This window comes from Panthera uncia, chromosome C2 (genome assembly GCF_023721935.1).
Source record: "Panthera uncia isolate 11264 chromosome C2, Puncia_PCG_1.0, whole genome shotgun sequence".
In the NCBI taxonomy this organism is placed as follows: domain Eukaryota; kingdom Metazoa; phylum Chordata; class Mammalia; order Carnivora; family Felidae; genus Panthera; species Panthera uncia.
This window is the reverse complement of record NC_064810.1, coordinates 98,328,445-98,352,683: the sequence shown is the minus strand read 5'-3', so window position 1 is coordinate 98,352,683 and position 24,239 is coordinate 98,328,445. Positions and strand designations below refer to the sequence as shown.

General features: G+C 34.8%; 1 protein-coding gene across 1 annotated transcript in view; it reads right to left on the bottom strand.

Annotated features, from left to right (window-relative positions):
• Positions 1 to 24,239, bottom strand: part of SI (sucrase-isomaltase) — a 99,779-nt gene that overhangs the window by 12,183 nt on the left and 63,357 nt on the right. Inside the window, exons 34-40 of the mRNA XM_049628599.1 lie at positions 20,074 to 20,190; positions 14,450 to 14,537; positions 13,369 to 13,507; positions 5,288 to 5,421; positions 3,669 to 3,703; positions 3,467 to 3,583; positions 239 to 387 (exon numbers count right to left, since the gene is read on the bottom strand). Of these exons, the coding sequence (XP_049484556.1) occupies positions 239 to 387; positions 3,467 to 3,583; positions 3,669 to 3,703; positions 5,288 to 5,421; positions 13,369 to 13,507; positions 14,450 to 14,537; positions 20,074 to 20,190 (779 nt within the window). The remainder of the gene's footprint in view (positions 1 to 238; positions 388 to 3,466; positions 3,584 to 3,668; positions 3,704 to 5,287; positions 5,422 to 13,368; positions 13,508 to 14,449; positions 14,538 to 20,073; positions 20,191 to 24,239) is intronic.

Genomic DNA, 24,239 nt, shown 5'->3' with positions numbered 1-24,239 from the left:
TAGGTGTACAGTAGTTATTTCTAAGTATTATTACTTTTTAATAACTGATTAATGTTTCATTTTTAATAACATCCTGATTATCAATAGACTTATTTATGTAAATGTTTATTAACTGATAATATATACTAAAATAACAATGAAAAAGTTTCCAGTTTCAAATATTCTATACTATGAGAGATTATTGAGTAAATTAAATGAAACCCATTTCTTTTTGGCAGGAAATAAAATGTGCACTTACTCATGCAGAAGGGGTCGAATAACAGTGCCACCATGAGCATGAATTTCATGCATCTGTGTATAGAAATAGGGTAATAAAGTGTATCTAATATTTAGAATATTCTTTGACATTTCAGAAAAAGTTTCATTCCAGGAAGCAGGATCTTGTCTCTGAAACAAAGCAGAATGAAATAGTCATAAGCATTTGTCCTGGTTTAAATCATAATTTTCAGATACATATTTAGAGAATGAAAACTAGAAAATAATATTCATTCATTGCCATGTGTTATATACTTTCTTACCAAAAACCTTATGCAATAATATTACTATCATATGATGGAGAAAGAACATAATATTACTATTTCAATAAGAAAAATGCAAATTATACCCATAGCTTGATTTAGTTTAGGTGAACATACGTAGAGAACAGTTCAATTTGAATAGATGACAACATAATGATAATCAGGGTGAAAAGACTAGAAAATAAATGAAATGCTGTATAAAAGTGGGTTGAAACAGGGGTGCCTGACTGGTTCAGTGGGTTAAGCATCTGCATCTGCACAGAACCTGCTTAGGATCCTCTGTCTCCTCTCTCTGCTCCTCTCCGGTTTGTGCTGTCTCTCTCTCTCTCTCTCTCTTAAAAATAAACATTGGGGCGCCTGGGTGGCGCAGTCGGTTAAGCGTCCGACTTCAGCCAGGTCACGATCTCGCGGTCCGTGAGTTCGAGCCCCGCGTCAGGCTCTGGGCTGATGGCTCAGAGCCTGGAGCCTGTTTCCGATTCTGTGTCTCCCTCTCTCTCTGACCCTCCCCCGTTCATGCTCTGTCTCTCTCTGTCCCAAAAATAAAATAAATAAATAAATAAATAAATAAATAAACATTAACAAATTTTTAAAAAGTGGATTGGAATAAACAGAGATACCCAGAACCTATCATGGTGACCCCCACATTATGTGTTCTCCTGAGAAATGGATAAATTATGATATTAAAGAATTAAGATAGCAGAAAGAAAGGACCTAATTAATGCTGGATAAGGAAGAACAACATGCCCAGATATACTCTGGAATACACACTCCAGGTAAAAAGACTAAAGTTGATACTGGAAAGATTAAAAGCCTGTTAAGAAATGTTGTTGCACTTACTGGTCAAAAAATAATAGTGAAGGCGATTAGTATTTTATATTTTAATGTGTGCTGGGGAACAAACAAGGCTGCCACATAACTCTAGGGGGCAATATGTTTATGTTTTTCAGCAGATAGAGAGGGTCCTTAAGAGCTGGCCATATCTATGAAGATTCCAACTTTTTTAGATTTCAGTAAGCTTGATGTAGATTAATGAGCTTTAGATTAGAAAGCTTGAATGATGACTGGGTGTTTGTATATGTAAAAATGTCAGAAGAGGCAAAACCTTGAAAGTAAAAAGGTCCAAGAATTAAGCTATAAGATTCTATCCTTACAAGTTCCAAAGTCAAGTAAGAAAGACGCAAAGATCCTATCTGTTGCTTGCTGACTTAACTGATGTTATTTCAGTTTTAACAAGCTGATATACAAGCATTTAAGTCTAAACTATACATTAAAAAAAAAGTTAATGTTTATTTATTTTTGAAGGTGAGACAGAGCATTAGTTGGGGGGGAGGGACAGAGAGTGAGTTGGAGACACAGAATCTGAAGCAGGCTCCAGGCTCCAGGATCCGAGCTGTCAGCACAGAGCCCGACATGGGGCTCAAACTCGCAAGCGGTGAGATCATGACCTGAGCTGAAGTCGGGTGGTTAACCGACTGAGCCACCCAGATGTCCCTAAACCATGAATTCTAAATTTAATTGTGCTACCTCAAAATTAAACTTAAGTTGAGCTTTCTGTTCTGCAGATTTTTATTGAGAAATACTTCTTCAGTCTTTTCCTCCTCCTCTATTTCATCTCCAAAATTCCACCTTGGAGTCTTTCACTGACTCCCTCTGTCTGAAATTCTCCCTGCCCCCCATATCCTTATATTGCTTTTGGTTTTTGTGCCCCACTAAAGTCTCCACTCTAATGCTTAAGTCACTTTATTCAAGAGGGACCTTCATAGGTACCCCTTCTAAAACAGAATCCCCCAATTTGCTGTCACTTTAGCTTGCGCTATCTTTTCTTTATATGCATTTATTTATACCTGATTATACATATATACACACACACACACACACATAACTGCCTATTATCTCTATCCTGCCTACAATTTATGAATCATAGAGCAGGGACATTGTAAATATTAAATAGTGGCCTCCTAATAAATACTTATTGAATAAATCCCTGTCCAGGCTTTTGATTCATCCCACTCTTCCAATATTACAGCTTTCTAAATTGCATTACTGACAGCAAGTTTTCCTGTTAAAATATTCCTATTTCATCAAGTTATGTTGTTATTGCCCAACTTTCAAATTCTTCCAAAATGTGGTCCCATACTGCCTTCTATCCTTGTATAGATTTTTATTTTCTAAAATAAATCTCCTCTATTCTAACTAAAATTTCCCAGGAGGGACACAAAGATTTCACAGCACCTGATGAGATTCACCATTCAGTTACTACTGCTAGAACCCATCCTTCAAAGAGCAGCTCTGTCTACAACTCTTCCACGAGTTACTTTTGATAATTCATCTTTCCGCTGCACTTCTTCACTAAAGTCAATATCACAAAATTAAGCTCTTAGATATTGCCTTTAATTGTTCATACTTTTCCATAATTTTTAATACTGTCACCCCTCTTATACAAACATTTCCTTCAGACAATTTAGTAAAGTGCAGAATTGTGCCACCACACAAGAATTAGCTCTTAATTCCCTTTTCCTTTTTTTTCTCAAATTTTCAACTCATTTTCTTAACATTTGCCTTTTAAATCTGCTCATTTTCATGCACTGATACTAGTATTTCCAAGGAGTTTTCACTTGTAATTTACTTTGAAGCTGATTTTTTTTATTGTTCTGTCTCAGTTTGGAAGAAGTTACATACAAAAGCAGTTTTTTTTTCCCCTCCCTGGCTATTCTAAAAGTATATAGAACAGCAGTAAGTATGCCTGCTAACCAAGTTCTAAACCCTAAAGTAGAAAGAAGAGTAACCCAAAACAGAAAATTCTCAAAGTGATGGGCTCCGATGTCCTCAGTAAATGTAAAGAAGTTCATTCAAAGCAAGCGCTAGAAATCAGCCAGGCAGGAGGAGTTCTATTCAAAACTTCTAAGGTTAGGAGGAAAGGAATGAAAGCACATGCAGTCATTACATACCCTAGTAAATGCAATGTTGTGATTTCTTGAGTATGGGTAAAATGCTCCAAGTTGCATCCAGCGGGCACAGAGCTCATACTCTGAGTTGTTGAAGAAACCACAGATATCTGCACCAGTCTAAAATATATTGTTACATTTAATTTCAATGTTTTTTTTCTTAAAATTTATAAGTTATGAAGATAAAAGAAATACAGTTACTTACATACGAGATTCCAAAGAGACTAAATTCCATCATACCTAAAAAAAATCAGGAAAAATTTAGAAAGATACTACATCATATATTTTGATATTTGATGATTTGATTTGTTAAGATGTTCCATTTCTAATAACCTCTAATCTAATGAAACATTATTCAGATTTTTAATACACCTATCATTTCCTCTTAAAATATTCATGCTGTTATAATGTTAATGATGTAAAAATAAGACACTATGCTTCTTTGTCACTTTCAAGATGGTATATTTAGAGCACAAAATAGGTATAAATACATTATAGCATGAGAATAAAATGGCAGTGTTTCTGTCTCAGTTTGGAAGAAGTTACGGAAGCAGTTTAATTTTTAATATTAATTTTATTTTTTTAAGTTTGTTTATTTATTTATTTTGAGAGAGAGAGAGAGGGAGACCATGAGAAGGGGAGGGACAGAGAGAGAGAGGGAAGGAGAGAATCTCAAGCAGGCTCTGTACTGTCAGCGCAGAGCTCAATGTCAGGCTCAAACTTGGGACCTGTGAGATCATGACCTGAGCTGGAACCAAGAGTTGGCCATTTAATCAACTGAGCCACCCAGGCACCACCTTGGTTTCAGTTTTTAAAACTGGGGTGCCTGGGTGCCTCAGTCAGTTAAGCATCCAACTTCGGCTCAGGTCATGATCTCACTGTGAATTCAAGCCTCATGTTGGGCTCTGTGCTGACAGTTCAGAGCCTGGAGTCTGCTTCAGATTATGTGTCTTCCTCTCTCTCTGTCCCTTCCCCACTCATGCTCTTTCTCTAAAAAATAAACATAAAACATTAAAAAATAAATAAAAAGAAGTCAGGCTAGTAATTTCGTTCAGAAAGGAGGAAAAGTAGAGCTATAAGCTAGAGGTACAGGAGTGATCTGTTTGGTTGCTATGTAGATGATGATTTAGAAAATAATAAATATAATATAATATAATATAATATAATATAATATAATATAAAAGGCTATCTATGTAATTATTTAACCATAGGCCTCATTATTTGGAAAAAAACAAATAAGAATTATCCTCATTAAATACGAGATCACTTCAATAAAATAGGATTCATGTGATATCCCAGCTCTTCTTTTAAAGTAGTAACATTGTTTCCTTGAATCCTAATATAAACAGTATAGGACTTTTAAGACTAGATCTGAAATGAAAAATATCAATTTCCCCTTTAAAATGATAATATCTTATTTACCTAACAATTGTCAAAACACTCTTTCAAAATTTGGTTAGAAATGTTTCATTCTTTAGCATCTATGAGTGATTCTTATTCCCTAGAATCTAGAATTTTGACCCATTTCTATTCTTAGCTCCACATGTTATTTTCCCAGCTCCTGCCCTTTTCCTGGGAAACTGAGAGCAAAAGGGATGAAATTACTGTCTCAAAATAAACTATTTGGATATCATTAGTTTCTAGAAAGCATCCCAGCTCCTACTTTCTGGCACACTACATTTTCATGATGCTATTTGCCATAAAATATGATGTGAAAAGCATGTTTCTGAGAAGGACTTATAAGGTATATAAACTATTACCAGAAAAAGTGAATACTTAACAGAAAACGCAAAGGAGTAATGATAAAGATGGTGACTCACATACCAATGATTGATTTGTCCAGATTGTCCCACTGTGCATAGTTGTCTCCAAGCCAGTGTCCTCCCCATTGTCCACCAGTAGGATATGTTGAACGAGAAATAACAATTCCTCTTTTGCCAGTTGTCTTCTGCAATGCACTAATATAGATGGAGAAGTATCTACAAGTTCTTACATGAGGTATTTTTCAGATATTTCTACTTATGAGCACTTCATTAAAAAGATGTGTTTTTTTTTTTATTTTTTTAAAAAATTTTTTTTTCAACGTTTTTTATTTATTTTTGGGACAGAGAGAGACAGAGCATGAACGGGGGAGGGGCAGAGAGAGAGGGAGACACAGAATCGGAAACAGGCTCCAGGCTCCGAGCCATCAGCCCAGAGCCCGACGCGGGGCTCGAACTCACAGACCGCGAGATCGTGACCTGGCTGAAGTCGGACGCTTAACCGACTGCGCCACCCAGGCGCCCCAAAAAGATGTGTTTTTTATGGTGTCTTTGTTATCTCTTATTACAACTAGATTTATAAGTGAGTCTTCTTTCATTATACTATAAAATTCTCATAGACATAAAGGACATTTTTCTTCCCTTCCAACATTTATCAGACTGACATGCCTAAGTGGCCTTTATTTGTTCAATGAATACAAGTTAAGTCAACTATTGAAGTTATCAAATCAGGTAACTAATTATATCTTAAGTTTTCTGAATGAATTCATTTAATTCTACTTAAATATGTTCTCTTGAATACGCTCTAACTATTGATTGCTCCAACCCTTCTCAATTATAGCTTGTCAACACTTAATCTCCACATTACTCAACAGAGAATCTTTGCTATAGTATTCCCTGTTTTAGAGGGTAGATTAAAGGGAGTGAAATTTTGGGTGGTGAAAATAAAAGTAGTTGTTTTATTTCAAGCACAGAATCTATCCAAGCCATATCTCAAGAGAATGAATTTTACAAATTACATTATATTTCTTTTTGTTCTCTCCCCTCCTCAGTCTTGGAACAGTGACTTTAATGATTTACTATTCATTTTGAAACATATTCTAGTGCTAAAAATAATATAATAATGTATTATTTTACATTATATGCATCTTTCTCTCTCTCTGTGTGTGATACTATAAGAGCATCTAAGGTAGAAAAAAAATTCTACTATTATTTTTTTGAGAGAGAGTGAGCGAGGAAGAGGCAGCAGAGGGAGAGAGCAGGAGAATCTTAAGCAGATTCCACGTTCAGCCTGGAGCCTGATGAGGAACTGGATCCTACAACCCTGGGATCATGACCTGAGCAAAAATCAAGAGTATGATGCTCAACCAGCTGAGTCACCCAGATGCCCCGAAAAATTTTCCACTATTAATTGGAAGTAAAATGTTTATTTTTATATTATTTGAGATCAACTGCATATGAATAGAACTATTTCAGGAAAAAAATTCTTCAAATACCTAATTAGGCAGACTTTCCAATCATTTTCTTATTACAGCATGGATCACAGTGTTTGTACTGATTGCTTCATATATAAAGTTTCTTTAATGAGACCCTGAAATTCCTGATGTTAAAGATAACGTCTTAATCTTCTTTGTACTTTTTACACCTAATACAGTCTTAGCATATAATAGTAACTCAAGAAGTTTTTGGATTAATGAATTTCTCCAATCAAAGTTACAGAAAACTGAAAGTGTTTTCAATGGACATATGATACATTGAACTATCTGTTAATAATAAACACCATATTGTATTTGCTAAGTTAAAATTTCCTACTTGTATGTATGTCCATCTTTAAAAAGATCAATAAGAAAACCATCTTCAGTGCTTAATATTCTATAATAAATATAAAGGATCAAGTCTATTTAGGTACATTAATATATTTAACATACATTACATATATTTGCTGACATTTCACAAGAAATGACTGATTACTGGGGCACATGGGTGGCTCAGTCAGTTAAGCAACTGACTCTTGATTTTGGCTCAGGTCATGATCTCATGGTTCTTGAGTTTAAACCCTGTGTCAGGCTCTGTGCTGACAATGTGGAGACTGCCTGGGTTGGGTTTCTCCATCTCTCTCTCTCTCTCTGCCCCTCCCCCGTGGGCTCTCTCTCTCTCTCTCTCTCTCTCTCTCAAAATACATAAACTTAAAAAAAATGAATGATTATTGATGTAGAGAATAAAATATCATATGATCAATCTAAAAATATATGTGAAATATATATTCTAATTTTAATTAATTCGAAAACAAAATTGATTTCATTTAACTAATAAAAAAATTATCTAAAGGGATAGAACTGTCCCCAATTTTTAACATTCAAGAAATATATATTCTTAAAGAATTTCTTTTTTTCTGCTATATGTCTTACTTTTGCAAAAATTATTTACTTAGGCTTTAAATCAATAACTGAGCATATGCCTTATTAGATATCTGACTGAGAAAAATTCTGCATTGGGTATTTTTATAATAATTTTCTCCTAAGGAAGAGTTAACTTCTTACATTAGAAGAATCTTCTCTGTAACCCTTCAATGAATTGAGAACAAAACTTTGGGAAATACTTGCTGCCACTAAATATATAATTTAAAATCCCATCACTATAAATATTTTCCAAATATTTTTGACATGTTCTAATTTTAAAAATGGTTTAGTCATAATGAATTTAGCTCAATTTAAAAAAAAACACTTTTCACCTGTAGGACAGTTTGTCCTTTGTTACCGCTTGATTTTGAAAAATTTAGCTAATACAAAGGATTGCAATGTTGTGTTATGGAAGTATTTTTATTGTATGTTTTTAGTCACCTACATGAGCACTTTTTTGAAAAGGATTTAAAAACTTCTAAATATATCTTAAGTTACTGGGAAAAAATCTTTCTTAAAAAATGAGTTTTAGTATTTATATTATATTATTACATTATATTATATTACATTATATTATATTGCATAGAATATATAATTAAGCCTTCTTAAAAATGATTTTTAATATATATTATATACAATATATGTATATATCTATACATACATTGTATATACATGTAATATATATGATATATATTACAAAAGTGGATAATGTGAAAGGAAAATATTAAATTGAAACTTTTAAATATATTTTAAATCTTCAAAATGAATATATTTATTTTCACCATGGGTACTAAAGATAATAATTTGAAATTATTCAATTGGCTATTGTTTTAATTACTGATGAAATCAATTGATAACTATACTCCAGATACTTCTGTCTCTGGGTGGCATTAAATTATTTTAGAATATTGACCAGTGTTGCTTAGAGTAAATAAAGTTATTGCAGGAGTATTTTTCTCAATATTTATTTAAACAAATTCATTGAAAACTAAAGATATTTTATTGAATTACTTTTTAGAAAGCAAATAATTCAGTATTATATATTTAATATCCATTAGAAATAGTAATGTACCCATTTCTGAAATATTTCCATTGTTTTTGAGTGTATAATAAAATTTAAATTTGAAATTTCCGTAATTGAGAAGATAATGTGAAGGGCTAAACCATGGAAATAGCTTTATGGATTCAGATCTCAATTTTTTTTTTAAAGTTTATTTACTTTGAGAGGGAGAGAGCCTGCATGAGTGGGGGAGGGGCAGAGAGAGAGACTTCCAAGCAGGCTCCACACTGTCAGTGAGCCTTGGGGCTTGAACCATGAGATCTGGTATCGTGACCCAAGCTGAAATTAAGAGCTCAGACTACTGAGCCACCCAGGTGCCCCAGATCTCAATTTTTTAAATAAGCATTGACACCAGCTACATCAATGTTCAGCTCAGCCATATTAATCAGAAATTAATGTCTAAGAGACATATGTCCAGTATCTATGCCAATGACTAATAGCTAATTAACAGAAACTTACAGTTGTAAACAAGAACATGTCAAAATTATTGGAAGGGCGAGCTATATTGTGTTTGTTTTTATCTACCAACCTTATTTTTTGTTAAAAAAAATTTACAAGAAGCCACTTCCTATAGTACATAATCCTCCCAAAAAAGCACCTTTATTTTTCCAGTTAGATACATTAAACATAGAAAGTAGAATATGATGTTGTAATTTGCCATTTAACCCAGTCTATAGAAATACCTAAAAAAATAACTTGCAATTATTGATTTTTACTCCATTCTAAATTATGATTACAAAAATCTGTGGCATTTATTTAAAAATTGTATCTTTAACACCACCTGAATTTCCAAATGGAGACAGAAGATTTTGATTTTTCTGTATCCTTTCTAATGAAAAAAAATGTAGTAATCTCTAACATCATTCCAGGTATTTATTGAAGTTGAAAATATGAAATATATAGTCATATAATCATTGAATAATTCTCTCAAATACGAACACACACTTTGAGGTAGTTTTTAAAGTCTATTTATTTATACATTTGAAGCATAGACTTTGCTTGTTTCAGTGCAAGATTGAATTTTAAATAATAAGAGAGATCTATTGAAGACTGAAAGTTTTTGTATGGCATTTACATATGAAACTTTTCATTTGCAACTGGTAGCCAAGGTCCTTCCTCTAAGACCCTTTACAATTTCTCAAGCTGATTATTTATCTTCTGTTTCTGAATCCCCTCATTGTATTCTTTCCTTGCTTTGCTTGTTTGTGACATGTTTAGTGAAGAGCACAGTAGCAAGAACTAGTTGAATGTCAAATGTGTACCATTTTTGAAAGACACAAAATGAATCAAAAAAGGAAACAATAAAATGCTACAGTCTGGATAACATAAAGAAACGCATTGTTTTAATCCTTTCACTCTCCTCCAATGGTAAATAAAAAGTCTTTACTATCCATCCTTTGCTTCAGTGTAAATATAATTTACTTATAGCATCCTTTTACATTTGTCAAGGTCTTTAAAAATTTGACTATATTTAATCTCTAAAATTTCTGAAGGAGAGTTCAATATTTTTTTTCTAATATTACTGCAAAAAATAAATATTAAGAAAGTATCTAAAACATATGAAAAGTCTATGGGTATGTGTAAACTGAGCTATTTAACTCAACATTTAAAATTTATTAATCTGCTTAATTTAAATAACAAATGAAACATTTACTGAAAATTTTATGAACTAACACTTTAAAGAAATGTATAATGTCTTTTTTTTTAATTATTTTTAACATTTATTTATTATCGAGAGACAGAGAGACACAGAGCATGAGCAGGGGAGGGGTAGAGAGAGGGGGAGACATAGAATGTGAAGTAGGCTCCAGGCTCTGAGCTGTCAGCACAGAGCCCGATGCGGGGCTCGAACTCACAAACTGCGAGATCATGGCCTGAGCCAAAGTTGGTCACTCAACCGACTGAGCCACCCAGGCGCCCAAGAAATGTATAATGTCTTTAAATCACAAAATGTTCTTTGGAAGATTGTATTTCAATATCCCTAATTACCTTTGAATATCAACTATTTAAAAATTTACCTGCATGTCTCTAAATTTACTAAGCATCTTCCAGTGTGTTAGGAACCATAAAATGTGTTCCCAAGTTCAATTCACTACCTCAGTGAATAATTTTTTTTTCAATTTCCTTTAAACTACATAGTTTGATCTCAAAATGTGTAAGTTTTGCCAACAGGATTATCAGTGAATTCTCAATATTTTTGTTCTTTTTAATATCTTTACTTTATGATAAAATGAGGTCAGCTGAAGATTAAAAAGTGAGGATAAATGTGTTCCAAAATTATGTTCCAGTAAGGTTAATCTAAAGAAGCATTTGTTCCGATAAAAAAGCATCGTAGGGGCTCCTGGGTGGCTCAGTCAGTTAAGTGTCTGACTTTGGGTCAGGTCATGATTTCACAGCTCATGAGTTCGGGCCCCACATCAGGCTCTGTGCTGACAGCTCAGAGCCTGGAGTCTGCTTGGGACTCTGTGTCTCCCTCTCTCTCTGCCTCTCCTCCACTCACAGTCTGTCTCTCTCTCTGTCTCTCCAAAAATGAATAAAAGCATTAAAAAAATTTTTAAAAAAGCATTGTAAAGACCAACTTGTTTACTCTTAAAAATGACATTTCCTAGTCTTTCTACATGATTTTAGTGTCACTACATTGGAATTTGGTGAACAAATATGTGGTAGTTCATTCATGTAATAATATCTTAAACAATTCACCTCTACCTGGTTGAAAAAGTTTGGTGCTACAAATAAGATAAGCATGTTTCACTAAGTGAAGAAATATTACTCATACTCTTTACTCCAAAATGCTTTTCAATGTGTTTTACCAACTACAGTTATATACTACAGCTGTGTTTTTCAAATCTAGATGCACATTGGTACTACCTGGGAAAATTCTTTAAAATTCAGATCTTAAGGGACACCTGGGTGTCTCAGTCAGTTGAGTGTCTGACTTCAGCTCAGGTCATGGTTTGTGAGTTCGAGCCCTGCATCCGGTTCTGTGTTGACAGCTCAGAGCCTGGAGCATGCTTCAGATTCTGTGTCTCCCTCTCTCTCTGCCCCTCCCCTGCTCATGTTCTGTCTATCTCACTCTCAAAAATAAATAATCATTATTTTTTTTTTTTTATTCAGATCTTAGGCTGTAGTACAAACCAATTAAATCAATACATTTATTAAAAATCTCCAGGTGATATACTGTGTAATTAAGAGCCAGTGACCTAGAACTGCACTGTGTAGTATGGTGCACATTAGCCACATGGGACTAATTTAAATTTAAATTTATTAAAATTAAATAAAACTGGGGCGCCTGGGTGGCACAGTCGGTTAAGCGTCCGACTTCAGCCAGGTCACGATCTCGCGGTCCGTGAGTTTGAGCCCCGCGTCAGGCTCTGGGCTGATGGCTCGGAGCCTGGAGCCTGTTTCCGATTCTGTGTCTCCCTCTCTCTCTGCCCCTCCCCCGTTCATGCTCTGTCTCTCTCTGTCCCAAAAATAAATAAAAAACGTTGAAAAAAAAAATTAAAAAAAAAAAAATTAAATAAAACTTAAAATTCCTTTCCTGAGTCACAGTAGCCATATTGTTCAACAGCCTTATATGGCTAGCATATACCATTTTGGACAACTCAGAATTATAAAACATTTCTATCATTACAAAAAGTCTTATTGGACAGTGCTAATAAAGACTTGATATTCAAAGGATGGTTTGTGTTCCATTATCACCGGCCTCATATAAATGTTTGTTTAATGTGGACATTAAATAAAGTTCACTTATACATATTCTAATTTGCTAATATTGGACTTAACTGATTTACCCTAACTTATTTATTTATTTATTTATTTATTTATTTATTTATTTTTAATGTTTATCTTTATTTTTGGGACAGAAAGAGACATAGCATGAGCAGGGGAGAGGCAGAGAGAGAGGGAGACACAGACTCTGAAGCAGGCTCCAGGCTCTGAGCTGTCAGTGCAGAGCTCGACACTGGGCTTGAACTCGTCAATGTGAGCTCATGACCCGAGCGGAAGTCGGACGCTCAACCGACTGAGCCACCCAGGTGCCCCATGATTTACCCTATCTTTAATGCCTTAATTAATGACATCAAACTATACATTATTTACTCATTTATACATTCACAACTATTTATTGCATACCAATTATTTGTTAGGCACTGCCACTATGAGCTAGGAAAGATCAAAATAACATTGTTTAGGATACCTTTTGGAATAGGATGAAAATTTAAAGCAATGATAAATGATACAGATGAAGAGAGAAAGAGAGAGACAGACAGAGAGACAGAGAGAGACACACATAATAATTCTTTTTTTTTAATTTCTTTTAATGTTTATTTTTGAGAGAGAGAGAGGCCCCCTGAGCATGAGCAGGGGAGGGGCAGAGAGAGAGGAGACACAGAATCGGAAGCAGGCTCCAGGCTCTGAGCTGTCAGCACAGAGCCCAATGCGGGGCTCAAACCCACAAATTGGGAGATCATGACCTGAGCCAAAGTCTGATGCCCAACCAACTGAGCCACCCAGGTGCCCTGAGACACATAATAATTCTAAGTGTCATAAAGGACCAAGTAAGTTACAGAGAACATTGGGTAAGAAATTGCTACCAGAAAAGGTCAGCAGGGAAGAACTCTGAAAGTAGGGAACATTAATCTAAAAGATAATAAAGAGTCAAAAAAGATAATTATAAACACCACTTACTCATAGGTAGGTTTCATTTGTGACCATCCATATAGATTGTGAACATCATAATGCAAAACGGATGATCCATCACTAAGAATCTGTTCAGTTTCCATACACATAGTTCTGAAATGTAATCCATTTGTTCTTTTTGTGATTTCTGGGGAGAACCAATGGGAAAATATTAATATATTATAAATTACCCTATATTTGAATGTCTAAATAATAGCTATATATTCTTTTGGCAAAAATATTAACCATTGTTTTAAAATAATATTGTTTTTTAATCATTTGTACACTTTGTCTCTGCTAATTAAAGTGAAAAATAATCTGTAATTATAGCTGCACTTATACCTGTAACTGAAAAATCTGTGAAAAAATTTACTGTATTCAGCAACACAAATATTATGAATTAACATGAATTAATAAAACCCTAAAAGATAAGCATACTCCTAAATGCCTACAATATTTTATGCACTCAGATGAGACATATTGATTAAATAGATTTTGATAAAAAGTCCATTCAGTAACATGAAGCCCTGGGGTTAAGAACCAGGCAATGCAATAACAACATTATTCTTTGATACACTTTTTCTCAGCTAATGATGCATTTTTTTCAGAGTTTTGCCATCACTTTAGATATCAAAAGTTTACGAAGTTTACTGCCTACATAAGAGTATGAGGATGAATACTGAGCAACTGGACCCTTCTCTCCTGGGTCAGGGACAACCAAAGAAGTACTGTTAGTATTGTTTCATTTTTTCCTAATAAACAACAATTTAGAAATAAATCTTTTAAAAGTGTTTTTTTTTTAATCTTGAGGAATACTGACAATTTTCCAATCTGGGAAGGTTCTTAAGAAAATCAAAGTAACAATTTCAAACATGCATAGGAATGCGTACATATAAATAAAATACGTTTCTTGATTTTTCTTTTCAAAATAATGTTAAATAGTATTGGGAATGGGTTGAGGTGTGATGTGAGTCAATGTGTAGATGGGTAGTGTGAATTGGGAATGTGAATCCAGTTCCCTACATCATAAAGTATATAAACCCGATTAATAAATAGCAATAACATCAAAAGTGTAGCAACAAAATTGTACCTGGGACATAAGGTGGATAATTTAACTCTTTATTTCTGCATTGATTAGTAACTGTTCCATGTACAAAACTGGATGGTTCATTCATATCCTAAAAAAAGAGAGAAAAGTAAACAAAAAATAAAGTAGAGCATATATTCTTAAAGGAACTAATTCAGAAAACCAATAAATTAAAGCAGCATGTTTGAGTAACGGCACATTTACCGTTCTAAAGCAAAAATATAAGACATCTCAATATTAAAGAGTTAGTTTAGCTCAGTGTTTCTCTTTTACATTTCATGACTCCTTTGTAAAACATAAAATGTCTTACTCTTCTCTGTACATATAATACACATAAAAAAGTGAATTGTTTTTTAGACATAAAATTATAGTAGTGTATATTCTCCCACATCCTCTCCTCTCCTGCCCCAGTGCCTTCTATCAATTGCTTTTGAAAAACAAAACAAAACAAAACAATGGTTTGTGGCTTTAAAACCACAGAGTATAGTTTATACATACAGAAAACTTTTATTTATTTATTTATTTATTTATTCATTCATTCATTTATGTTTCAAGTATAGAATTTAGTGATTCATGACTTACATATGACACCCAGTGCTCATCACAAACAGTGCCCTTCCTATAACCCATCACCTATCACCTATCCCCTAGCCAAACTCCTCTTCAACAACTCTCCGTTTGTTCTCATAGTTAAGAGTATGTTTCATTGTTTTCTTCTCTCTCAATCTTTTCCCCACTATGTTCAATTAGATGGAGTTTTATGTACAGTGATAGAGGTGTTTTGCATATTATTTCTGCTCTAGTCTTTATTATTTTTCTTCTGCTGGCCTTAGGCTTCATTTGTTCTTCTTTTTCTAGTTCCTTTAGGTGTAAGGTTAGGCCATTTTTATGATTTTTCTTGCTTCTTGAGGTAGGCATTTATTGCTATATTCTTCCTTCTTATGACCATTTTTGCTGCACCCCAAAGGTTTTGGACTGTCATGTTTTCATTTTCATTTGTTTCCATGTTTTTTAAAAATTTCTTATTTAACTTCCTGGTTGACCCATTCGTTATTTAGTTGGATGGTCTTTACCCTCCATGTACTTGTGGTCTTTCCAAATTTTTTCTTGTGGTTAACTTCAGGTTTCTTAGCGTTGTGGTCTAAAATTATGCATGGTACAATCTCAATCATTTTGTACTCGTTGAGGCCTGATTTGTAACCTACTATGTGATCTATTCTGGAGAATGTTCCATGGATACTCAAAAAGAATGTGTATTTTGCTGATTTAGGATGAAAAGTTCTGAATGTATCTGTTAAGTTCATCTGGTCCAGTGTGTCATTAAAAGCCATTGTTCCCATTGTTGTTAGTGGGGTATTAAAGTCCCCTACTATTACTGTATTGTTATTAATGAGTTTCCTCATGTTTGTTATTAATTGATTTATATATTAGGATACTTCAAGATGGGGGCATAAATATTTAAAATTATTAGATTTTCTTGATGGATAGACCACTTTATTATGATATGGTGCCCTTCTTCATCTCTTGTTACGGTCTTTGTTTTAAAATCTAGTTTGTCTAATATAAGTATGGTTACTCTGGCTTTCTTTTGACATCCATTAGTATGTTAGATGGTTCTCCATCCCTTCGCTTTCAATCTTCAGGTGTTTTTAGGTCTAAAATTAATCCTTTGTAGGCAGCAATATAGATGGGTCTTGGTTTTGTATCCATTCTGATACCCTATGTCTTTTCATTGGAGTAGTTAGTCCATTTATATTCAGAGTGATTATTGATAGACATGAATTTAGTGCCATTGCATTACCTGTAAAGTTGTTGTTTCTGGAGATTTCTCTGTTCCTCTTTAGTCTTTGTGCTTTTGGTCTTTCTTTCCCATTCAGTATCCTTTAATATTTCTTTAAGGGCTTGTTTAGTGGTCACCAACTCCTTTAGTTTTTGTTTTTCCCTGGGAAACTCTCTCTTTCCTTCTATTCTGTATGATAGCCTTGCTGGATAGAATATTCTTGGTTGCATATTTTTTTTCATTATGTATAGTAAATATATCATGCCAATCTCTTCTGACCTGCCTATTTTCTGTGGAGATATCTGCTAACCTTATTTGTCTTCCCTTTAAGTTAGGGACTTCTTTTGTCTTGCTGCTTTTAGTATTTTTTTTTCTTATCTCTATATTTTGTAAATTTAAATACATTGTGTCTGAAGTTGGCCAGCTTTTGTTGATTTTGATGGGAATTCTCTGTGTCTCCTCAATTTATAAGTCTTTTTCCTTCCCCAGATCAGCTATACTGTCTCAAATAAATGTGCCCCTTTTCTCTCTCTCCTTCTTCTGAGATTCCTGTAATACAAATTTATTATAGGGTATGTGATTAATGGAGTCACTGAGTTCCCTAAGTTTACTTTTATGATCCAAGATTTTTCTTTTCCTCTTTTGTTCAGCTTCATTATTTTCCTATAATTCTATCATCTATATCACTTATTCATTCCTCTGTTTCTTCCTTTTAGTCATTATATGCAGTTGGTTTTGTGTTTATTGTATTATTCATGTCAGCCTGATTAATGTTAAACTCTGTTATTTCTGTGGGAGGGCACCCCTGATGTCTTCTATGCTCAAGCCCAACTTATGATTGTTGCTTCAAATTCTGGATCAGGCATATTACTTATATCTGTTTTGCTTAGATCCCTGGCTGTGTCTTTTTCTTGTTCTTTCTTTTGGGATGGATCCTTCATCTTGGCGTTTTGCATAAATCTCTGTTCTCTTCTTTGTAGGACAGCCTGTTATATTTCTTGCTCCTGAGAGTAATGGCTTTATGAAGAAGAGATTATACAATGTCCAGGTCCTGGAACTTCCTGAAGTGTCTCCAGTGTGTTCTGGTAGCCCTCTGCTGCTGTGTTATGGCTGCTCTATCCCTCAGGTCAACCCTCTGCAGAGTTCTTGCCTGCAGTGGGGAGTGTTTGGACCTTGCCCAGAGTACGGTGAGTTTTAATTAGCTGTGCTCTGATATGCTTGTTAGAAGAAACCTTATGCTATTTCCACTAGAACTGAAGATTTGCAGAACTCAGTGGCTATGATACATGATACGTGTCGGGGTTTGTGTTGGTCTTCTTGAGGAGGGCCCTGAAGCACTGGTTCTTAGGTGCACTTGCCCTAGGAAAGCAGTATCATTAGAGTGTAGAGGGGGTGGAATTTGGTGTAAGGGGTATAGCTTGCCACTGTTGGCACTGTGCTGCATATTGAAGTTAATTCATTTTGAGGGGAAAGGTAGAGAAATGGTGCCACCAGCTACTTTGTCCTTGAAGAGGGGAGTTCATGCTTGCTGCTGTCAGGGAAGCCCTCTCAAAAGGGCAAATAATTTCCCCTCATGCATTCCAGGAATATTTCAGTTGCTCTTTTCACACTGTCTGTGTCTGGTTGATTGCCTGCCTGGAGAAGTGTAGTGCATTTGGGGCTCTATTCCAGCCACACCAGCTGAGTTTTAAAACTTTAGGGATCTGGTGTGATGTGGACCTGTTCTGGTCTTCAGGGGGGAGGGTCTCGCCATGCTGGGGTTAATGCAGGTTTGACCCAGAAGGGCAGTCACACCAGAGTGTAGGATCATGGGATTTAGAACAAAGCATACTAAACGGCTAGCATCCAGGTCAGTTGCCCTCAGAAGGTGTCTGAATCTATGTTAAGGAGTGGGAGAAAGAAACAGTGCCCACCAGTTCTTTTATTCCCAGATAAGTAATGCCATCTTTCTCAAATGTGCTTCATAAAAAAGGGAACAGTCTTTCCCAGTGCATTTTAGGCAATTCTCAGATCACACCATCTTATCTACCGGCTTTCTCTCCAGGAGTAGGGCAAGGCCCTCAGGGGTCTATCCCAGCCACGCCATGGACCTCAAGAGTTCCAATCGTTGAGCCCCAATGGTTGCAAAAACTCATAAAAATTAGCCCCTCTCATTTTCTAGTCAATGGTTTAGGGGAAGTGTTTTCCTGGTGCAATTCCCTGTGCACTCCTCTCTCTCTTGTCTTTCTCCATGACCAGGAATCTCTCCTCTCCACCACACCTATAATCCATTTCTCTCCCTAACCACGACTTTGCAACTCTTACTTTCCATAATGTGGCCGCTTCTCTACCTCCACTTGTGCAGTTTGCTCTGTCAGTCCTCAGATTGATTTCTTGGGTATTCAGAATGGTTTGATATTTATCTAGCTGTGTTCAAGGTATGAGGCAAGTCTAGGATCCTCCTACCACTCCATCTTACCTCCCTCCTCTCTTACTATCAACATTTTATTTTTTTTTTATTTTTTTTTAATGTTTTTTTATTTATTTTTGAGACAGAGAGAGGCAGAGCATGAGCAGGGGAGGGGAAGAGAGAGAGGGAGACACAGAATCTGAAGCAGGCTCCAAGCTCTGAGCTGTCAGCACAGAGCCCGACGCGGGGCTCAAACTCACAGACTGTGAGATCATGACCTGAGCCGAAGCTGGACGCTTAACCGACTGAGCCACCCAGGCGCCCCTCAACATTTAAAAAAAAAATTTTTTTTTCAACGTTTTTTATTTATTTTTGGGACAGAGAGAGACAGAGCATGAACGGGGAGGGGCAGAGAGAGAGGGAGACACAGAATCGGAAACAGGCTCCAGGCTCCGAACCATCAGCCCAGAGCCTGACGCGGGGCTCGAACTCACGGACCGCGAGATCGTGACCTGGCTGAAGTCGGACGCTTAACCGACTGCGCCACCCAGGCGCCCCTCAACATTTTAAATTTACACCTAAAATTAGCAGATTGTTTGAAAGATAATTTTTGCTAAATTTGTAAGAGATTATGATTTTTTGTACCAAAGACGGACAGTTGTGTGAGATTTATTACTACACTGAATAAAAATAAAATAAATGTTTATAAACATTTGTGAATAGTTAGAAAGAGTTTATTTGATTCATTGGTGTAAGTAAAAATGTTCAGGAAATAGCATCTATATACATAAAGTAAACTGTTAACACTGTATTTTAACTGTCCTTTACATATGGAAAGGACTTTCTTTTCTATGGAAAAATGAGTGGGCTAATTTTTTTAAGTTTATTTACTTTGAAAGAGAGAGAGAGAGAGAGAGAACACGAGCAATGGATGGGCAGAGAAGGAGAGAGAGAATCCCAAGGAGGCTCCATGCAATTAGCATGGAGCCTGATGTGGGGCTTGAACTCACAAACTAAGATCGTGACCTGAACTGAAACCAAGAGTCAGACATTTAACTAAACAGAGCCACCCAGGTGCCCCAAAGTTTTATTTTTTTAATGTTTGTTTGTTTATTTATTTTTGAGAGAGAGGGAGGGAGAGAGAAAGAGACAGAGGGAGAGACAGAGAGCATAGAGGAAAGGCAGAGACAGAAGGGAAGAGAGAATCCCAGGAAGACTCCATGCTGTCAGCATAGAGCATGGCCCAGGGCTCGAACTCACAAACTGTGAGATAATGCCTTGAGTCAAAATCAAGAGTCAGACACTTAACCAACTGAGTCACCCAGGCTGAATGGGCTGATTTTTATAAAAAAATGCTTTGCTGATGTTATTAGAATCGAGTAATAATTTTGTTGAATCACTACACAATAAATTAAAACAATAACAGCTTAAAATATAAATTGCTCAAAGTTTACTTACAATCCACAAGCCATCAAACTTCATCTGGTTATTGTAGAAATCTATAATTTCCTTTGCCCACCACTCTGCTGTGGAATTCCTGAAAAAATCTGGAAAAGCTACATGAGCTCTGGAAACCTGTAAAAACAAAATTCAGGCCTATATGTAGGAAGTCAAAAGAGAGACCATGAGTGTCTAAGTCCAACATTTATCTGTCCGATTCACAAGTTGTGCACAAATGATAATGAAGGCAACCTGATCCTAACTTTAATTACATTAACATATATTATTTCCCTCTACCACCCCAACAACAAAGAGTAAAAGTGAGAGAGAGAGATACACGGAGTGAGAAGGGAATAGCACTGGGGTCCTTATGAACTGTCAAAAAAAAAGTTCACAACATAGAAATATATTTTCAGTGCTTCTTACAGTTTTAGGAAATTTTTTTTTCCTTTGTGTCCTTAGAGCCCTATACTGCATATTTACTTTTTTGGAGCATGATAGGTAAGAAAAAGGCTTTTGTTTAGCCCGTTTATCTGATAAAATTTTGTTTACCCAGATTTCTGTCCTTCTAGGACCAGTAATATATAGTTCACTACCCCAACTGTTTGTCTTTCTCTCTCACATCTAATCGTTCCCACCTAACCAGAAAAGAGGTGATTTACTCCTTTCCCTACCAAGAACATTCCCTACTTGTCAGCCTACCCATATAAATTCCAAGGTCAAAGTCTGTGCTAGCTGAGGACTGACCTTCTGCAAGTAAACCAATTGCCTGAAAAACATGGCATCACCTGCATGCTTTCCTGCCACACTTTAATAGTATGTAGTAACTGCCAGGATAGTCTTCTCTATGCATAGGGCATGGGATGGCACTGTGCATAGAGAAAATGCAAAGGGTAGGGAATACAGGGATTTATAAAACACACATATATATCATAGATACTTTTAGGACTGAAGGGAAATTCATTATATCATTATGATAAATAATTACTTTTACTCATAAGGAAAGAAGGCTCAGTAGGTTTATAGTCAACAAATATTTTTTATGTTAGGTCCCTAGAGTATAATGAAAAATAAGTAAGAAATTAATGTCATGTTTTGTTTAAGATCTATTTTGCTCTTTCCGCAATTTATTCATTTTTCTGTTTCCTTTATTCTTTTAGGTGGCTGCTTTCATTCTTTTAATGCAAATCATTAATTACATCCAGAAATTTCATCGGTTATATGTGATCCAAGATTCTCTGTACTTTTTGTGTTAGATTATGCCAGTGATTATACATAAACCATTGTAAATTGAAGGGATTCCCACCCCCCAAATCTATATATAGAAGCCATGCCTTCCTATCCACTGTTGCTAATATTACCCAAGGTAATACCTGCAATTGAGACTCTGATTTTTTTCCTCAAGAATATTGTTTAGTAATTCTTTGGCTCAACTCTAGAAATAATCTGGTAAGTTTTAAAGTAAGAATCCTCCTCTAATTTTTCACACATGAACTTGTATGACTTAATGATTATAATTTAGCCTACCTAAAATATTGACTGCTCTTAGTGTCACTGATTTTTTCCTGTTGCCTTGATATGGTTTATTTCATTTATTTCTGCTCTAATTTTTTATTATTTCCTTTCTTCTGCTAGTTTTAGGCTTAATTTGTTCTCTTCATAGTTCCTGGAGGTATAAAGTTAGGTTATTTATTTGATATCCTTCTTTTATAATGTTGGTGTTTATCATTATAAACATCTCTCTTAGTACTATTTTTGCTGCATCCCATAAGTTTTAGTGTGTTGGATATTCATTTTTGTTTGTCTCAAAATATTTTCTAATTTCTCTTTTGATTTCTTCTTTGACCCACTCATTATTCAAAAGTGTGTTGTTCAATTTGCACACATTTGTGAATTTTCTAATTTTCCTTTTGATATTGATTTTAGTTTCATTTCATTGTGGCCAAAAATCAAACTTGTTATGATTTCAACAGTTTTAAATTTGTTAAGATTTGTTTTGCAATTTAACATGGGATATATCCTGGCCAACATTCTATGTGCTACTGGATAGAATGTTCTGCTACAGTTGGGTAGAAGGTTCCGTAAGTGTCTGTTAAGTCCATATGGTCTATATATAGTGTTGTTTAAGCTCACTGTTTCTTTGTTGATTTTCTGTCTGCTTGTTCTAGCCATTATTGAAGAAGTATTAAAGTCTCCTACTATTATTGTATTACTGTGTACTTTTCCTTCAGTTCTGTCAATGTTGGTTTACATAGTCATCTGCTCTGATGTTGGGTGCATATATATTTATAATTGTTTATCTTCTTGATGAATTGAACCTGTTATAACTAATACTGTCTTTTTGGTATCCCGTGACAGTTTTTGACTTAAAGTCTATTTTTTTCTGATATAAGTATAGCCACCCTTGCTCTCTTTTGGTTGCCATTTATATAGAGTATCTTTTTTCATATCCCTTCACTTTCAGCCTATGTGTGTCCTTAAATCTAAACTACATTTCTTGTAGACAGCACATACAAAATTGACAAACTGTTACCTAGACTAAGAAAAAAAAGAGAGAAAAGTCAAATAAGTAAAATCAGATATGGAAGATAAACATTATAACTGATACTATAGAAACACAGCAACAAACAGGATAACATAGAAAAAATTGGATAAATTCCTAAAATCCTACAACCTAGTAAAACTGAATCATGATGAAACAGAAATCTGAAAAGACCAATTACCTATAAGGAGATTGAATCAGTAGTAAAAAAAACCTCCTAAAAAAAGGAGTACAGGACCAAATGACTACACTAGAGAAGTGGACCAAACATTTAAGGAAGAATTAATGCCAATCCTTCCAAATTTATCCCCAAAAAACTGAAGTGGAGAGAATACTTCCAAATTCATTTTAAAAGGTCCACATAACCTCATAAAAAAGTCAAATATGCCACAATAAAAAGAAAAACTACACAATAATACCCCTCATGAATACAGATGCAAACATCCTTAATAAAATACTAGAGAACTATATGCAGCAGTATATTTTAAAAAGTGATACACCCTGAAAAAGTGGAATTTATCCCAGTTATGTAAGGATAGGTCAATATATGAAAATCAATTAATGTGGTATACCACATTAACACAAAGAGGATAAAAAAATCACATGAACAAACAATGCAGAAAAAGTTGGCAAAATTCAACACTCTTTCATGATAAAAACTCTAAAAAAACTAAGAATAGAAGAAAATATCTCAACATAATAAAGATCATATATTAAACATACCCAGCTAATATCATGCTCATTCAAAAAGACCTGAGTTTTTCACACAGGTGTGCGCACACACACACACACACACACACAGTTAGAACTAATAAATAAAGTTGCCAGATGTAAAATAAACATGGAAAAATCAGTTGCATTGTATACACTAACAATGAACTATCAGAAAAGATAATTGGGAAAATAATCCAATTTACAACAGCAATAAAACTAATAAAATACTTAGGAATAAAATTAACTAAGGAGGTGGAACACTTGTGCATTGAAAACTACAACACATTGGTGAAAGATATTGAAGAAGACACAAACAAACAGAAATAAATCCCATGTTCATGGATTGGAAGAATTAATATTGTGAAAATGTCTGTACTACCCAAAGCAATCTATAGATTCAATGCAATCTATATCAAAATACCAATGACATCTTCCATAGAAATAGAAAAAAAAATTCTACAATTCATTTGGAAATACAAATACCCTGAATAGCCAAAATAATCTTGATAAAGTAGAACAAAACTGGAGGCATCACATTTCCTGATTTCAAAATATACTCCAAACCCACAGTAATTAAAATAGAATGATACCAGCACAATAGACACATGGGCTAATGGCACAGAATAGAGTATAGAAATCAATCCATACATATATAATAAACTGATCACTGACAAGAATGCCAAAAGTGTGAAGAAAGGACAGTCTCTTCAACAAATGGTGCTGGGAAAACTGGATATACACATACACAAAAGAATGAAATTGGACCCTTATCTTATAAAATCAGCACAAAATGGAGTAAAGACTTAAATGTAACATATGAAACTGAGAAACTTCTAGCAGAAAACAAAGGGAAAACGTTTCATGACATTGGCCATAGCAAAGATATTATGGATATGATGTCAAAAATACAGGCAACAAAAGCAAAAGT